Source organism: Leptodactylus fuscus, chromosome 2, assembly GCF_031893055.1.
Source record: "Leptodactylus fuscus isolate aLepFus1 chromosome 2, aLepFus1.hap2, whole genome shotgun sequence".
In the NCBI taxonomy this organism is placed as follows: domain Eukaryota; kingdom Metazoa; phylum Chordata; class Amphibia; order Anura; family Leptodactylidae; genus Leptodactylus; species Leptodactylus fuscus.
Window position 1 is genome coordinate 187,542,347 of NC_134266.1, and position 19,583 is coordinate 187,561,929.

General features: G+C 42.9%; 1 protein-coding gene across 1 annotated transcript in view; it reads left to right on the forward strand.

Annotated features, from left to right (window-relative positions):
• LOC142195519 (protein-lysine methyltransferase METTL21C-like) overlaps window positions 1-19,583 on the forward strand; it is a 43,954-nt gene that overhangs the window by 17,246 nt on the left and 7,125 nt on the right. The window contains exons 3-4 of the mRNA XM_075265372.1: window positions 8,249-8,638; window positions 12,254-12,408. Coding sequence (XP_075121473.1) covers window positions 8,461-8,638; window positions 12,254-12,408 — 333 coding nt within the window. The 5' untranslated portion in view covers window positions 8,249-8,460. The remainder of the gene's footprint in view (window positions 1-8,248; window positions 8,639-12,253; window positions 12,409-19,583) is intronic.

Consider the following 19,583-nt stretch of genomic DNA (forward strand, 5'->3'; position numbering starts at 1 on the left):
TAGGAAAGCCACGGTGATACTCAACTGTGTGGCGAGGGTCTCCTTTGACTGGGCTTTTAGGAGCCAGTCGTCCAGATAAGGGACAATAAATATCCCTTGGAGACGCAGGGCGGCTACGACCGGGGCCACCACCTTGGTGAAGGGGGGGGGGGGGATGATATACCGAATGGGAGAGCTTTGAACTGGAAATGGCAAAGTTTCCCGCCTAGGCGGACGGCAATCCTTAGGTACCTTCTGTGTAGGGAAAATGGCACATGGAGATAAGCGTCCCTTAGATCTAGGGTGATGAAAAAATCTCCTGGCTGCAGAAAGGGAAGGACCGACTTGATGGTCTCCATACGGAACCGGACTCTGCAAATATACCGATTTTAGGTATCTGAGATCTATGATCATGCGCCAACCTCCGGACGCTTTTGGGACTAGGAACACTGGGGACTAGACTCCTAGGCCCCGTTCCTCCATAGGTACCGGTTCCAACGCAGCCTTGTTCACATACTCTTGTATGGATTCTTCCAGATGAAGTTGTTTGGTGCCCTGAAGAGGGCGGGTCCTGATGTACTTGTCTGGAGGTGGAGCAGCGAAGCTGATCTTGTAGCCGCTGTGTATAATGTCGAGGACCCATGGGTGCTTGATATGTCGGGACCACTGTGAGGCGAAAGCGGAAAGGCGACCCCCTACTGTCGCGGGAGCGCGGTGCGGAGGGCCGAGATAGTCATATGCCTCTCATCGCCTCCTGGGAGGCGCCCCGACCGCCTCCTCTGGATTGACCTCCTGAGCGCCTTTGGAAGCGACCTCTTGAAGGGCGGTAGGTCCGAAAGGAGCGCTGGCCTCTTCCGAAAGACTGTGGGAGGCACTTGCCTTTGGAATCTGTCTTTGGTGACTGTCATTACACAAACATAAGACTTTATGAGCCGTCAACAGTCGTGTCCTTTAACATGTGGATGGTGCTTGGACATATAGAGTTAGCCTGAAATAGCATCGTATCATGTGAGGTTATGTGGGAGCTGGAACAGAGGAGGGTTAGATTTTGGGGATTCTAATTACGATACGAAAAGGATTACTTTAGGAATTGGGATAGGCCTGTCTGAAAAGATTTGTCTTCAGTTTGCGCTTGAAACTGTGGAAATTGGGAGTTAATCTGATTGTCTGGGATCGAGCATTCCACAATCGAAAACGCCCAGTCTTCAAACATATAAAATATTTTTCCCATATGGAAAATGCCATAATGGGTAAAAAGAGTAACAAAGTTGCACACATGCAGTTTTTCTCCAATTCCACCCCATTCTAATTTTTTCCCCCTCTTTCCCAGTATATTGTATAGAATATTAAATGGTACCTTTACAAAGTACAATTTGTCTTGCAAACATTAAACCCTCATATGACAGAAAAATAACAACGCAATGGGATTTGGAAAATCGAAAAATGTCTGCGGGAGAAGTGGTTAACTCAATGGTCTATAGTAGTGTAGGCAACATTTGGCATTCCAGCTGTTATTTAAGTGCAACTCCCAGCATACATACTTGCTCTGCTTTTCACAGAGATATAGGTGGCATTCTGGCATTTGTAGTCCCACAGGAATTGGGGTGCATAAGGGTAATAATACCAGCTGCAAAGTTACCTGGGAAAGATCTATTGCCCTTTATGAAAATAGGAATCTCAATTACCCTGTGCCAGTCATTAGATAATTCCTAAAAATTCTTGAAGTAGTCATGGGTGTAATTACATAACATACACTATATAACTATTATAGGTCATTTCTAAGAGATTGCTACTTTAGGGGTACTCAGTTGGGACTCTCTGGAGCAGTGATGGCGAACCTATGGCACGCGTGCCAGAGAGGGCACGCAGAGCCCTCTATGCTGGCACGCGTGTGGTCGCCTGGATCGCTCAGTAACGGGGAGTCCAGTACAGGATTCCCCGTTAGTGAGCAATGCACATCCAGCTGAAAGCTGTCAGTATAGTCCATGCGGTACGCACAGCCTACATTGACTATACAGAGTGTGACCTCTGGACCAGCGCGGACGTGATGACATAAGTCATCAGCGCCCACAGTGAATAGGAAAGAGAGGACGCCCGGTGGCAATTCAGGTAAGTATATTTGTGTATATGTACTGTCTGTGGGGGGGCTACTGTGGACCATTCCATGCCGTTTGGAGAGGGGGAACTACTGTGGACCATTTCATGCTGTGTGGGCAGGGGGCTACTGAGGACCATCTCGTGTGTGGGGAGGGGCTACATTGGACCATTTCATGCTGTGTGGGGAGGGGGCTACTGTGGACCATTTCATTCTGTGTGGGGAGGGGCTACTATGGACCATTTCATGCTGTGTGGTGAGGGGGCTACTGTGGACCATTTCATGCTGTGTGGGGAGGGGGCTACTGTGGACCACTTCATGCTGTGTTGGGAGGTGGCTACTGTGGACCACTTCATGCTGTGTGGGGAGGGGGCTACTGTGGACCATCTCATGCTGTATGGGGAGGGGGCTACTTTAGAGTATACAGATATAATCCTTTGGGGGGGCCAGATTGTACTGTGTGTGTGGGGGCCACAGCAGGGCAGATTGTACTGTGTGGGAGGGGCCACTGCAGGGCAGATTGTAGTGTGTGTGTGTGTGGGCCACTGCGGGGCAGATTATACTGTGTACAGACCTTTCAGTACAAGCTCTGTAAAGCCCCATTCACACGACTGTAATTTGTGGGTCCACAATTGTGGATCCAAAGAGTTTTAAGGTTAAATTGCCGTGTTGGCACTCCACGATAATTTATTGGGTTTTGGTTACAGTTTGGGCACTCTGTCTCATAAAGGTTCGCCATCACTGCTCTAGGGGGTACTTTGCATAAAAAGATTGAGAAAGGGTGCATTCACACTGAGTAAACGCTAGCTTATTTTGTACAGTAAAATTACACTTGTAAATTTTGCTATCCCATTGACTTCAATGACATTTTACAGGCGTATTTTTAGAGGCGTATTTTTTACAGGCGTATTTTTTACAGGCGTATTTTTACACTTGTAAAAAAATATCATTGAAGTCAATGGGATAGCAAAATTTACAAGTGTAATTTTACTCTACAAAATAAGCTAGCGTTTACTCAGTGTGAATGCACCCAAACATTGTATGTATTACGAGTAATGGCAACACATACTTAGTTACAACCTCTTTGGGCTCTTTATCAAAGTGCTGTCTCTAAACAAAAAATAAAAATAAAAAACAACACGCAAACATAAAACTGACCCATTATACTAAAAGGAGCCATCTAAAGGTCAGTGAGAAAAAAAAATATTACTTACATAATTTTTTCCCTCTTTTTTTAAGGGCTCGTTCACATCTGCGCCCGGTCTACGTTCATGCAGGTTTCCGTTTCCTGCACAAAATAGAGGCAGTAGATGGAAACCTGCAGGACTCTTTCATACCCATTCATTTGAATGGGTTTGAAAGATGTCTGGCCGTGAGCGGCGGTGAGCGTTTTATGCTCTCCGCCGCGAAACCATTTTTTTAAAACCAGACACAGTCGGACGTGCAGTACTCTCTGTCCGATTTAAAAAAAAAAAAAAAAACGGTTTTGCAGCGGAGAGCATAAAACGCTCACCGCCGCTCACGGCCGGACCCGATCTGACAGGTTTCCGTCTTTTGCATGCAGAAGATGGAAACCACAGAACGGAGACCCGAACGCTAGTGTGAACCTAGTGTAAGTTGTTTATTGTTCTTTTATTCACAGCTGCAAGCCTTGGGGGTTTCATTTAATTTAATATTCGATTTTCGTTTTTCATTTTTGACTCCCCTCCTTCCAAACCCCATAACTTTTTTTATTTTTCCATTCTCAGAGCCATATGAGGTCTTAATCTTTGCGAGACAAATTTTTCTTCATGATGTTACCATTAATTATTCTGTACAATATACTGGGAAGCTGGAAAAAAGATTTGTAGAAAAAGTGCATTTTTGCAACATTCTTACGGGCTTCGGTTTTATGGCGTTCACTGTGCTGCCAAAATTCTATGTTTCAGTACGATTCCTAGGATACCTAATTTATATGGTTTTATTTACATTATAATCCCTTAACAAAAATCCTAAACTTTTTTTCTAAAAGTTTCCATATTCTGACACCCATAACTTTTTTATACTTCCGTGTACGGGGATGTATAGGGCTTTTTTTTTTTTTTTTTGTGGTGTCAGGTGTACTTTTTAGTTATACCATTTTGGGGAATTGCTTTTAATCTGATCACTTTTTTTTTTCAAATTTTTATCAGAGGTAAACGGTGAAAAAACGGCGGTTTGGCACTTCTGACTTTTTTTCCCGCAATGGTGTTTATTTGTAGAGCGGGCGTTTTCAGACACAGGCATACCTAATGTGTATGTGTTTCACAGTATTTAAGTACTTTTATATGTGTTCTAGGGAAAGGGGGGTTATTTGAACTTTTTAATATTTTTAATTTTTTAAAACTTTTTTTTTTTTGCATGTTAGACCCCCTAGGGGTCTTGAACCCCAGGAGGTCTGATCACTAATGCAATGCATTACAATGCTAATGCATTGCAAAATACCGCTGCTTCTGTTGCAGGCTACCTAGTGTAGAATAGAATGACAGGCTGGGGAACCTCACAAGGCTCCAGGCTGTCATAGCAAAGTGACGCCGGCCCCGGAGCTTACTCCGGGTGCCGGCGATCACAGGGAAAACTGCACCTTGGTCAAACCGGGGACACAGGCTGCTGATGATGATTCATCTCCCTGCTCGCACACACAGCAGAGAGAGGAGAGCTCGCTGAGAACTTCCTGTGCTTGCTGGAGGCTAATTAGCATATGAATAAAAACTGGCTCATTCAAAAACTACTGAGCCAAATTACATACAAATGTAGGTGTGAAATAGCCTTTCTAAAGGCTATGCATGTATGTGCTTAGTTATAAATTACTTTTCCCTATGATAGAGCCCCTTTAAAAAAAAAAGCAAGGAACAGCAGAGTATAACAACAGCAATTGTCTGAAAGTCTTTTCTATTCCCCTCCAAAATCTGCAATAAAGAAAGCAGCTTTTTCGCAATGTGTGGCCTTAGCCTTAAAGAGGACCTTCAACGTCCTCGGGCACATGCGGTGTAATACACCGCCAGAAAGCTGACAGTGCACTGGATTCAGTGCACTACTGGCTTTTCCATTCTGTGCCCTCGCTGAAGAACTATTGGTGCCGGTACCATAGCTCTTCAGTGTCAGAAGGGCGATTCTGACAGTCTGTCAGGAACGCCCCTCCTCACGGTAGTTTCTATTGCGCGTTCCTTACCATCCAGTGTTCCTCACCACTCAGCATCATTGCTGGGGCACAGAACAGGAAAATCGACTGTTGGCTTTCTTGCGGTGTATTACACCGCATGTGCCTGAGGACATGAAAGGTCATCTTTAAGTGGGTATATTAACTGCCAATGGACTTGCTACTCTGTAGTTATGTTCATGATTTAGCATTCATGTTTGTTGTTGGCTGCATCCCTGCTCTGTTTTATTAGCCTTGTGTGTCAGGACCTCAGATAGACTCTCTTTAAATCAAAAGTGCTTATTTGTCAGCAGGGAGAGGGAACTTAGCCCGAGTATCTTTCAGTCCTGTTAGAGATCCTGGCCTGTGCTGCTCTGCACATAGTGTCCTCCTAGTGTTACCATTTGCACAGTACAAGCTATTGGCTACATGAAGCCTTAAAGGCTCTGCGCTATACTATTATATCACGCTGAGTCTATAGTTAACACTCAGCACCATAATAGTATGGCACAGATCTGTTGCAGGCACAGGAGTAGATCACTCTTCCCTCTCAATTTCCCAGTTCCCCCGCAATTTGATTGCGGTGTTTGAGGTGTTGCCATGGCAGCCAGGAGGCCAATTAAAGAGGCCTTTTCCTATAACATATAGGAAATTTATGTACAATGTACTGCAATACACAATGATTGCAGTACATTGTACACGTGATCAAGCATTATTAACATTATGTATCCTGTATAGTGAATTTCTTTTAAAAAAAAAAAATACTGCAATGCGAAAATGAATATTTTGTTCACCTCGTGCCTCCCAAAAATAGCAATAAAGAATTCTCAAAAAGTTGCCCATACCAAAAAAGGTACCAGTCAAAACTACAACTTGCCCTGAAGAGCCCTCACATAGCTCTATCAACAAAACTGTTAAAAATTGATGGCCATCAGGATACAGAGCCCTCAGGCAAATTATTTATCTCCGCAAAATAGCATTTCATTTAGTACAGTGGTATAACCTAACACAACTAATATGACTAATAGAGATGAGCGAACACTGTTCGGATCAGCCGATCCGAACAGCACGCACCCATAGAAATGAATGGCAGCACCTGTGACGCTGACCTTGCCGGCGTCCGGCCGGCGTCACAGGTGCTTCCATTCATTTCTATGAGTGCATGCTGTTCGGATCGGCTGATCCGAACAGTGTTCGCTCATCTCTAATTGACTAAGGTATTACCAGAATCCTAATGGTTTGTGCACATAGATGCCCGGTCATTTTTAATGTAGAGTGGTTGTCTTAAAAACAAAATGCTAAAAATAATAATACAATTGTGTGATTTATTTTTTTACATGGACCTCTCAAAAACATTAATAAAAGCTAATCAAAAATGGTTCAACTAAATGTACAAATTGCCGCACAAAGATTACGCTCTCATGTGGCTATGTGAACAGAAAAATAAAGAAGTTATGACTTTAAGAAGGCAGAAGTAGAAAATATGAAGAATCGCAGCCTGAACGTCCAAACTACACTGCGTAGCTAAAGAATATTCTTACTACTGCACATAACTCATACCTCCCAACCGTCCCGATTTCCGCGGGACAGTTACGATTTGGGTGACATGTCCCGCGGTCCCGGTTGGAGGGAGATATGTCCCGATTTCAACTCAGATCTGCGTCCAGAGGACGCAGATCTGAGTTGAACACACATGCGGCTGAAGCAAGGAGCTGACACAGGTCAGCTCCTCGCTTCACCGCTGTGCGCCTCTCTCACTGACACATGCGGCTGAAGGAAGGAGCTGACACAGGTCAGCTCCTCGCTTCGCCGCTGTGTGTCTCTCTCGCTGACACATATGCGGCTGAAGCGAGGAGCTGACATGTCAGCTCCTCGCTTTGCCGCTGCCGCCGGCTCCTGGCTTGCGATGTGTCACGTCGCGTCTGCAAGCCAGGAGCCGGCGGCAGCGGCGAAGCGAGGAGCTGACACATGTCAGCTCCTCGCTTCAGCCGCATATGTGTCAGCGAGAGAGACACGCAGCGGCGAAGCGAGGAGCTGACCTGTGTCAGCTCCTTCCTTCAGCCGCATGTGTCAGCGAGAGAGGCGCGCAGAGAGCGGCGAGGGAGCGGAGGAGAAGGTAAGTTTAATGTGGAGGTGGAACGTGAATCTGGGGGCAGATGAAGGAGAGGACGGCATGACACTGGGGGCAGAGATGGGGGGGACATGACACTGGGGGCAGAGATGTGGGGACATGAATCTGGGGGCAGAGATGAAGAGGACATGAATCTGGGGGCAGAGATGTGGAGACATGAATCTGGGGGCAGAGATAGGGACATGAATCTAGGGGCAGAGATGGAGGGGGGACATGAATCTAGGGGCAGAGATGGAGGGGGACATGAATCTAGGGGCAGAGATGGAGGGGAGACATGAATCTGGAGGGACATGAATCTGGGGGCAGAGATGAGGGACATGAATCTGGGGGCAGAGATGTGGGGATATGAATCTGGGGCAGAGATGTGGGGATATGAATCTGGGGGCAGAGATGTGGGGATATGAATCTGGGGGCAGAGATAGAAGGGGGACATGAAACTGGGGGCAGATGAAGGGTGTATATGAAACTGGGGGAGAGATAGAGGGGAGACATATAATTTACGGGTGACTGTAGGAGGATTATACTGTGTGCAGGCACATGAAAAATTAACGAGTGGGCGGAGTCAACACAAAAGTGGGCGTGGCTAAATTTGCCGCGGCGCGCTACGTGCGCCGCACATTTTGTCCCTCTTTCGGTTCTTCAAAAGTTGGGAGGTATGCATAACTAATACTTTATGTATAGAGGATGCAATATTTAGATACAATTACACATCACAAATATTTACAGCCATGCAATATGTGACATGAGCAGATCTGCTCTTCCCTTGTCTGTCATATAGCAGTGTAAATAGAGACATGCCAGCACGTGTCTCCATAGACTTCCTCCACTAATGGCAGTCTGATACAATAGAGCTGCTTCCTTATGTATTCTATTGTGTCTCCTGCAGGACGTGGATCAGATTAGTAATCATTGGGTCCCCCCTCCTGGAGGACAGGAGCACAGTCGCCTGTTTCCATCTGCAACCTTCCCCAGCATCAGCAGATGACAGCCTGCCCCCAGCCCTGCCTCCACACACAATAAGAGGAGTGCCAGGGCATGAGGTGCTCTGTCTGATCCCCGCAGCCTGCTCGTCTTCCACCCTGGGTTCAGGGACTTGCTATGGATGCTGAGTGTTTGGAGTGTGTGCCCTGTGTGCAGCCTGAGCTCCCCGCTGCAGAGGAGGAGGACAGCCGGGAGGGAGCTGATGAAACTGTGGGTGATGAAGAAGGAAGAGAGCAGCAGGATGTGCCAGACCCCGAGTCTCCAGAGACCTCTGTACTGGGGGACGATCAGAAAGGTAGGTGCACAGTGCAATGAACCCATCCAGCAAGCTCTTACTATTAAGCTTATTTGTCTCCAACCTTCCTGTTATCACTCCAACCTGTGAGGACGTCCATATACAACAGGCTCTCCTTACTGTACCCCATTACTACCATCCTTGTAGCATTGTAGAGGAGGCTGGCCATGATGACCCACATCTCACAGCATGATGCAGATGAAAGGATGCAGACTACCTGTAGATGCCACCACAACTTAGTCTGTCAGCCTTAGGCACAGTGATGTGGACATGAGTCCTGGGTAAACATAACATGGAGGTGACTCTGTATGACAATGAGGCAGAAATATTGGGTATATGACATGCAGATCAGGCATGTATTGTATACACAGGTGTCCTCTCTATATAATATACTCCTTACAATGATGGATGAGAAATAATTTGTTTGTTCATTGACATAGGGAGAATAACCAACCATTTACCCCAAATCACCTGCAAACACCACAACATCATTGACATTTACTTCTTATCTTGTAATATAACTGTTTATGAGTTTTCTTGGTCCCCTACTCAGAAACTTCCTTAAGAAGTACTGTTCCTGATACCTGTATCTTATACTGTTCCTGATACTGTACCTTATAGAAGACTGTCCATTTCTCATTTAGGAGAAGGTGCTTTTTAATACGTAAATATAGATCATGTGTAAAAGTTAGTTTCTCTCCAACTTTTCAGAACATTCCATTTAATATTAATGTTGAGACTTTGCCATCCATGTGACTACCAGTTGAAACACAACTAGTTACATATTGTAACAGGCTACTAGGTTTACTGGGTTATGATTAGATTAATTGTCTTGCATCTTGCATGTACAAATAATGGCATTTTGTTGGTTAAAGGGGATGTTCCGTTAAGAACACTTATTCCATCTTATATGAATTATCTGAAAAGGGCTTTAGGGTTGTTTCTTCTGCTGTCGGGGCTTCACTCTCAGCTCTAGATGACTGCCGCCCAGATCCTCCATCAATTGCTTGAATGACATGTTTCAGTTTGTCATACCTTTTCTGCAGTTGGGTGCGGTTATTTTAAGCGAAGAGCAAAGTCCCAGCAGGAGACGAAACACCCCAAAAGGCCTTTTCAGCTGATTTAAAAAAGAATAAAACGCCAATTTTAATGAAAATAGAGCTCTAATGCAGAATAAGAAAGGCATCTTTGGAAAGTGTAGAAGCCATACACTGTAATCAGTTCCATACCAATTTCCCTGCTGACAGACTCCCTTTAAGAAGCTGAGCATTTAATATACTGTACATAAGCACCTACAGAGGGCAGGAGGGATTAAAGGGGTTGTCCCATCTCAAGGATCCTATCTACATTGGTATTTTATGTAAATGAAAGACTTTTCCTAAATATAGTACTTTCGAAATACTGCTTTGTTTGCCTGCCATGTGAACTTATTACTCCCATTGTTTACACAACGTTACCATAACCACGGACCTGTGAGATAGGACAAGTGATGTCACTCACTCACTGCTCTTGCTGGCAGGACAATCAGTTCAGTTAATTACATTTTGCTGAGACAGCCCAGTCTGTTATCTGGCAGAAGAAAATGTAAAATCCAGCTCTGATTCACTTGCTTGTAGATTAACATTTGTACCACAGGCCACAAGAAAATGGCCGCTTACAATACTGTGTAGGCGGCCATTTTTCTTGTGGCCGTGGGCATGTGCAGTAGGCTCTGCCCGAGGCCTACAAGTTTCAAAGCTTGCGCTGGAAGAAGACACAGGAAAATGACGTTCCTGGCGAAGATGGAGGCGGCACTGGAGAGTTCTCTGGCAGCATTGGGGACGCCCCCAGTGCTTTTTGAGCACTGGGCCCGCCCACAGTGCTGCGAGAGAACTAATTTGCATACCAGCGAAATCCAGTATTTCAAAGGAACGGCGGCCTGGAGAAGACATCTAAAGGTAGGAGATGAATAGCCGTTCTTAAAGCTATTTCAACATGGTATGGAGAAAAAAATGTGTTTAAATGATAGGATGCCTTTAAAGTAGGTGCATCTCAGTTATTTAGGGGGCAAGCATTCTGAAGTTATTTACACAGTACCCATTCAGCTGTGTCCTATTGTTCAGTGACTCACTGGGCAAATTTATTAACACTGGCGTATCATAAACCAATCTTAATAAATGGCCCAATTGACGCAGGGAGAGGGAGTTTTATAAAGAGGTTGCAGCCTCTTCATAAATCTCTCTGCTTACCCTGGGTCCGAAAACTGGCATGAGTTAATAATGATAATGCCCCACCCCATTTCCTGCCCCGTCCACAATCCCAGAATGTGACCGACAATGCTGAAGTCAGGGCTTGAGGTTTACGTTTGGTGGCTCAATATCATCCCTCTATGCCAGTTTTTTAGCATAGAGGAAATGATGAATTTGCCACAATGCGTTTGCCCTATGTTAGAGATCGGTTACGAAACCTGTCACCAGATCTTCAAACCTTGATGACATAACTCATCTGATCTGAGCTTTTGGGTGTTTTGTTTATCCAAATCTGTTCCACCATTCCAAAGGCCTTATAGTATTTATGTAAATTAGGGTCAAATAGCCAAGTGCACAATGACACTTCCTTGAGAGAAACCAGTGTTACCGCCCACTTGACTAGTAAACTCTAATTTGTGAAACTGCTTCATACAGCTGGCAAGTGTGCACAAATCCTTGTATGTGATAGTGTTAGTGCGTTTCGATGAACCCACCTACAACACAATCCTGTATTCGCACTTGTTAGGAGGTTCAAGGGTTATTACTATTTGATAGAGATAGCTTATCTCTAGAGTATGCCACCAGTTTATGGGGTCCTATCTCTGAGACCCTCTAGCCCTGTATCTCCTGCAAAATTTTGCCTGAACACCAGTGTTACCAGCCACTGGTTGTACAGTAGATTGCAGTACATTCTCTTGAAAGGATGCCGTTATCCATAGCATGTACTGTAGTGATGGGTCCATGGCACTAAAACGGCAAAACAGCACCCTTCTTCTCAAGGTTGGTGAGGGTCACAGAAGTTAGATGTTATAAATTGATGGCATATCCTAGTGGTATGGCAAAGTTTCATTAGATGGAAATAATCTTTTAAGAGATCATTAAAACTCAATTTTTTTGTCCCTAACACGTAGAAATAGACTTAAGAAAGGCTATTCTTCTCCTACCTTTAGATGTCTTCTCCGGGCAACCGTTCGGTATAAATCCCGGTTTTTGTCGGTATGCAAATAAGTTTTCTTGCAGCACTGTGGGCGTCCCCAATGCTGCGAGAGAAGTCTCCAGCGCCGCCTTTATCTTCTTCAGGAACAGGCTCTCTTCGCGTCTTCTTCCGCCGCTGGCTTCAAACTTCTAGGCCCTTAATGTTCTGACCTGGGTCTAGACAAATGTTTTTCAAACTTTTAAGGTTGTTCAAAAACAAATAACTTAATTGTAGAGTCATATTTAGTAAAATAAGAAAAGACTAAGCTTGTCTAACATGTTGATGCCTTTTCATTCATCCAGTATATTTGAATAGGTGAAATATGATTTGTTGTTTTAGTATAGTTGTTTTGTATAATATATGTTGTATTTCCACCATTATCGTAAAAAAAAAAATTGTGCTTCTTTATAGATGTCATATGTAACTTCGAACAATCTGTCCAACCCCGCAAGGAATGGATTCCCACTGTCTTCTCCTGTTTTGGGAAAGAACATTTCTGGTGTGCAGGGTACGAAATTATTATTCAGGAATCCATCGAAAACTACGGAGGAGTAATCTGGCCAGCTGTAAGTAACTTCTTTGTGAATCATTTATGTGCATCATGTCTATTTTTGTAGTATTTTTTTTATTTAAAATGTTGTGGGAACACATTCAGGTATTTAAGCCTTGATCCGTATAACTGTTATAAACTGCACAACCTCACCAAAAACCACACCTTTATTAAAATAAATCATGTTAAAACTCAAAATAAAATCTTACAAATATATCACCCACTATAATGGCAAACCCATAAAAATGTTAATAGGGTCTACAGATGTTATTAGAAATTTTTGATGTTGCACAAGTTACAATTATTAAAGGGATTGTCCAGGAATTTGAAAAACCACAGAGGCGTAGGTGTACCATAAAAAAACAAAACTATACCTACCTGTCTCCAGCGCTCTGATGTCCATTTGGTTTTGCACCATGCCATCACCAGCCAAAGTCCTGTGACTACTGAAACTGTCAGCAGACATTGAAAAGGGCCTAATGACGTATGTGAGTCACATTACCAGCTACCAGCAAGGGCATGGTGTGATATTGAAAAGACAATAGCGTGCCAGCGACAGGTGAGTTCAGTATTTTCTTTTTATGCTACACAATCCCCGGCCTCCTCCATGGTTTGTCCAATTATTGGACAACCCTTTTAAGGCTAAGACAAATATATCTAGTAAAGGTGGCATTGCTTAATATTTCTAACCGTATCCCCTAAAGTGTATATGTTGGGGTTGCTGGGCACTGGGGTATCATCCACATCCATTTATATTTTCCTAAGTTGCACAACCCAGCCCACCACCCCAACCAGAAAGGAACTACTGTATGTTCCAAACTGAATGCATTGATCAGGCTGGATCTAGCCATATTGAGTGTGTGGCCCGTGGCCAGATGTGTTGAGGCTACCATCTAGAGCTCTACTATCAGATCTTGTAAGTATTTCAGGAATAGAATCAGAGCAGTCTCACTTGAACATGGATGGATTGTGTCTGTCCTCTCAAGGTTGAACAGCTATGGTGTATCATATGCGCATTGTAACTACCCGTGTTGGTCCCAGCACAGCCTCATCACCTAAGTGCTTGGTCCTAGAGATCCCATGCCACCAAGGGTTCCCGCCATGTTAAGCATGCTATTTGGCCGGCGTACTCAGGCAGCAACATAGTCCTAGAACAACTTTGTACTACCTAAGGATTGTGTATGCCCATTTTTGTTGTTTTTTTTTCCTGGTTTTGGTTATGTTCTGCAATCTTATATACACTGATGAGCAAAAGGGTAACAATATTTTGAACTTTTGACTTTCATGCTCTATATCTCACCATCCACTACAGCTTCCCATGTGAGACTACCATAATTTTATAGACAATCATCTTGGCTGTCTCATACATAGCATACATTTCCAATGTTGGTTCAACTCTACCAACAAATGTTTGATTGAGTTGAGGTCTGGTGACCAAACCAGACCTCCTCTTATCCACTACGGTCATTGAAGCACTTATTTTCTACTCTGGATGTATGTTTCGGGTTATTGTCTTGCTGGAACACTATGTCGTTATTTTCATACCCATAATAGTTGAGTGTACCAAGTAATTTGTCTTGTAAGATGCTTTCATTGAGACGACCATCGATCCTAGTGAAGTATCCAACTCCTTTGGCTGTGAAACAGCCCCATATCATCAGGCTTCCTCCAGCGACTTTGACAGTTCCTTCAATTTCTCAATGTGAGCCTCATTTTCTCTAGTTTCTTCCAGAACCATTTGTACCCATCAGAGGTCAGTCTAGTGACTTTCATCTTATCACTCCAATCTTCTGTTCACTTTTTGTACTTTTTTGCAAACTTGAGCAGACGCTTCTTATGACGATATTGATATTGAGGCGTCTTCACCTTTTGTTTGGTTCATCATTCCAGACTTGTGTAACTCACTTTGCATGGTGCTTGCATGTATGTCTGTGATCTCACTACTACAAAGCACACAAGCCGCTTCCACTGCCATGTTGGTTGCTCCAGAACTGATAGACCTTGTGATGAGCTGAACTGTTGACTCCAATATTTTGCCTGAACGTCCACCTCCTGGTTTTTGAATGGATGGACAGATTTCATTTCATATTCTTCCAACTGTCATGACACTGACATGATGCAGTTTGGCAATTTTCTTGGCCAAGAGATGGCTATCGCTGAGTTGGATGATACAGTTTCTCTTTTCTTGGGAAATCCTCATGGCTGATCCTCAATTTGAACCAGTCACCTTTCACTTGGGTATCAACCTATTAACAGACTGAACTATTAGAGAACGTGAGAACAGGTTGTGATTTGTAGTATAAAAGAACAAGATTTTTGCAACACCAGGAGCAAAACAGTAACAATGCAGTAACATGACAAGGATCTGCATAACTAATCATATGCTAAATAGTTGCAAGTCAAATTTATGTATGAGATAGCCAAGATGATTGTCTATAAAATGAAGGAGGTTTCACATTCAAAGCTGTAGTGGATGGTGAGATATGGAGCATGAAAGTCATAAGTTCAAAACATTGTTACCCTTTTGCTTGTCGGTGTATTTGCTTTATGTTGATTCATATTGTTTTCTGTATAACAATGCTGCAGATAGTGAAATATGATAACAATAAGATTTTTTGATCCAAAAAAAGAAAGTGGCACTGCTAATACACAAACTTAAGATTAAATACAATCAGAAAATAGCAACACATACCAGTGCAAGTGAATCTACTGACTCCTCGGGAGTGGTCCCATTTGCACTGGTCTATATTAATTTTTTTCTGGGATTGCCATTATAAGAGGTGATGTGTGTGTTAGATTTTATTATGAATTTTAACATGGTTTATTCTAATAAAGAGGTTTATAATTTCCCAATTGAAATATCCTGTGTTTTGTATATTTGGTGGGTTGTAACTTTTGGGATATAGGATGATGTATCAATTGTGTAATTTGTGTGTTATAAATAGGAGAGGACTAGAAATTGGTGGTCTTTTGGGGGAACTTGCCCCATAGGCTGGCCACATGCTGTTGCCCTTGTATGAATTATTCCTTCTGCCCCCCCACATGCGATTGAATGGTCAATTGTGTTCTAAACAGGAAGACGGCAGTAAGGTGCCATCAAAGATGTCTCTTTATCTCTGAAAACAAAAGGATGGTGTATGTTGGAATCTAACTACCCAATCCTTTTCGGGAGACTCCCATATATATATATATATATATATATATATATATATATATATACCGGTCAGTCTTGCTGAAATTGGCTGACATTGAGTATGTATGGACAACTTTAGGATTTAATTTATTGATAGGAAGTGACTTCTTTGGGCATTTCCGAACTTTTCATATACTACATATAGAAGGAATTACAGACCATAGGGCCCTTTTTTGCATTTATTTTACATTTCTGTTCATAATGGAATGCTATATTAAAAATACCAGCACTCCTGCTGTGTTTTCAGCCTTGCTTCCTAAGTCAAGGCTTGTCAGCTCTCTATTGACACCCACAAATCATGAGTCAATGCCTAGGCTGTAGGAGTTGTATGTAACTGCTTGGGAGGAAAGGCAGGAACAAATGTTCATTAGAAAGGTTTAAGTGATTTATTTCACAAAACATAATAGAACATGCTTATGAACTGCTCTGTTCATGCACTACTGGATAGCAACAGGCAGAAATAATACAAAGCTTATGATTTATTTCATTTGGAGGCTTGAAATGCCAGGTTCCATCAACACCGGTGATCCAGCGGTGGCAGTCAAGATTAAATAGAATTAGAGCCAAATCTGACATTTCAGCAACAAAGTCATGTTGATATGTTCTGGGAATAAAATAGAAAATGCAGCCAACAAGTAGCAAATAAAGAATAGATATTGATTATTACTAACCCCAGCAGAGGACGTACCATATATGCAACCTATGCAGCTGGAAATGGACTCGCTAGATGAGGGACCCTTTTTAACTTAAAAGCAGCTTCCTACTGTCAGTAGATCTGCATGAATTATAGTCTTATGCCTTTATTCCAGAACAATGATGTTGTATAATGTACTTGTGTTGAGGTAGTGACCTCCGCCAGAATACAGGTCACTTCCAGTGGTCAGTCACCTGCTCCAAATCAATCATGCATGTGCGCGCTTGCTAAGAGAGACTCTGACACAAGGTGGTTCAGTTTCAATCTCAGGCCATGCTGGACGCTCTGGCTGCTCACACAGTACTGAGGTTTATTGAGGAAGTTACAGTTTTTATACAGGAATGCAAGAAAGATAAGATAACGGCAGGCTGTAAGCATATACGTCTTGTATCCGAATACACTGGCGATCAGTCATTGGCTCTTAAATTTCAACATCTCTTAGCTTTTGATTTCCCGAGAAATGATACTGTCTTTCTTGTAAACCACATGACGATCATGTGCGTCAGCATCTGGGTGCGGTACTGGATATGGGCGCCATCTTAATGTATAAACGTTGCACAAAGAAAAATATAATTTCTTAAGCAGTATAAAGCATGTATAAAAATAAGAATGGACATGGTCTACCTTCACACTTGCTTTTGCTGTGTAGGTCTGCCACTGGCTAATGTTGACCATAGACCTCAGAATGATTGTTCAGCCAACAGCTATTGCTCCCAACAGGCCCCCATACACATGCATGCTCCGTTCATCAGAGTGTGCATGTGTTTTCAATGGGAAGAAGGGAATAAGCTCCTTCCAGACTACTCTGGTGGTGTCTTATCTCCTGTGAGAACAAAGGATCGGGCATAGTGAAATGTAGAATGCTGATCCTTCTTCCTCCCAATATTTTCAGTAGGGACACCCCTTACACATAGATGTAATACTTAGATTAGGACTCATTCTCATCATGAGTATGGGGAAACTAGATAGATATAGGTTTTCCGTTACTTCAGGACACAGAATGTGAATGGGGTCCTTAGCATCAGGTAGCTTATGAGTGCCAGTGGCTTTATGTATTTTAATCATCCAGTTAATATCATAACGGTTTATTCACAAGACTGCTGAGGGTGATAAAGACCTGTCTGTACCAACTTCACTTTTGTCAGTCTTAAGAGAAAAGTAGTAGTAGGGCAGAAGAAACTATTAGGCACAGTAGTAGAATTTATTCATACATATTGATTTTAGAGTTTCATATCATCCTGAATACAAATCCGTCTTTCCCTCTGATTAAGCCATGTTCACATTCCGCATACAGAGAATGGAGATCCCGGTGGCAGAGGACTCCTCTGTTTCCTTCAGGTTTGAGGCACTCTGGTGGCCATGGTTATTATTTAAGGAGTCTACAAAGTTTTCTAATCTCTTGAATCTTTGCGCTCTCTCTATGGCCCCTATTCAGGATTCTCTGCCCCCAGCTATTGCCTTGTCATCCTTTTTGTATACCCTTGTGTTCTTTCCTCCCGTTCTTGTGCTAGTCTTCCCATATTCCTTTTTCTGTAGTTGAATTTATCCACGAATTCCCTCCCTTTTGACGGCCATTTCCATATTCAAGATCTTTGAACTGATGCACTATATTTCTAATACCCGTACAGTACTCTGCTGGCCAAAGGACATAATAATATATTTTTATAGCGCCAACATATTCCGCAGCATTTTACAAATCAGAGGACATCTGAACAGACAATATGGCTTTGGCCGCTGAAGTATATGGCATCAATGAGAATGTAATATAGATGTTTAAAATAGATGTGTGTGTATATAAACCCACAGGTTATAGGCTGTTATTGGCAGGACTGCGCATAGACTTTCTGCTACCTGTGACAAAAGGTGAAATGGCGCCTTACCTCATGGATGATGCAGTCCTGGTCAGTGACCACAAAATTCTGCCTCTTTTTCTAATACATTTATTATAATGTTTTTTTTTTTTGTTTGTTTTTTTTTGAGAATTACAGAGGCAATTATAGGATTTTGAGGCCACGCACCAAAATTCTACCATGTCCTCCCTAAGCATAAAGTTCAGAGCTTGAAAAGTGTTCAATTATTTTGGTCTCCTTTACATAATGGGATAACGCACACAATGATATCATCCCAACACAGAGGATATTCTGATTTAAACTATCTTCAACCAATATATTCCATAGGTTGCACACCAAAAAACAAACCATAAAGACAGTCCTAGCCCTTGTCCAGGTGCTAACTAAACAGAAAATAGTTCTACTACTTGGACTAGCTTGAGCTTTTCTCAGCCCAGGAAAACTCAAACACAATCACAATGTGAACAGCAACCTGTTATACTTGCAATTGTTCAGGACATGTGCTAGACAGAGTTTTTCTGTTTTGAGACACTCATCGCCACTCTGCACTGGGCTCTGTTGTTTGGGTACACCGGGGGACAGAATGCTTTGCTACAACAGCAGTTACCCACAGACTCCATAGACTGTTATGGGGCTGCTGGGTGTCTGTTGGGTTTCCATCATTTTTATACTGAAACCAGCAGAGAGAAAAGTCCTCTTTGAAGAACTTTTCTCTACGTCAGGTTTTGGTGGAGACTCCAATGCCTAATAATGCTAATATGCATTTTTACAGATTAGTTCTTGCTGAATGAAGTAGATGCTTGGTTTTCTAATGACCATCCAGTTTCTGTATTTATGACAGGGATTGAAGCTAGCAACCACTGCATGCAAGTGATTTACAGAAAGAGGGGGGTCTAAGGCATGGTCTAATAGGATGCATGCCATCAAAAATAATGCTAGTATTTATTTCTTTTTTATCCTGTGTGCCAAAAAACCTGAATACTATGATCAGAAAGTCATTATGTACCCAAAATTGGGCCAATGAAATTGATTTCAGATTGAATCAGATTAAGTTTCAAAATCTATGCCTCCTTTAATTCTACAGCAGTACAATAAGGTCGATTTTGGAAGAAATTACTGCATGGGGAGGATCCTCTTGGCTCATGGAACACAAAATCACTGAGCCATCTCTGCACAGAGGAAAAATTCAAGGAAATCTGAAAAAAAAAAGTGGAAGCTAACGGTACCTCCATCTCAATGTATATGGCCAGAAGAGTGGTAAATTGGACAGATACTTTAGGGCCGTGATGGTGAACCTACGGCACAGGTGCCAGAGGTGGCACTCAGAGCCCTCTCTTTGGGCACCCATCTGTGGAATAAATAATACTGTGTGGGAGCCACCGTGGAACAAATTGTACTGTGTGGGGGTCACAGTGGAGCAGAAGGCTCTATAAAGCCCCATTCATATGACCATA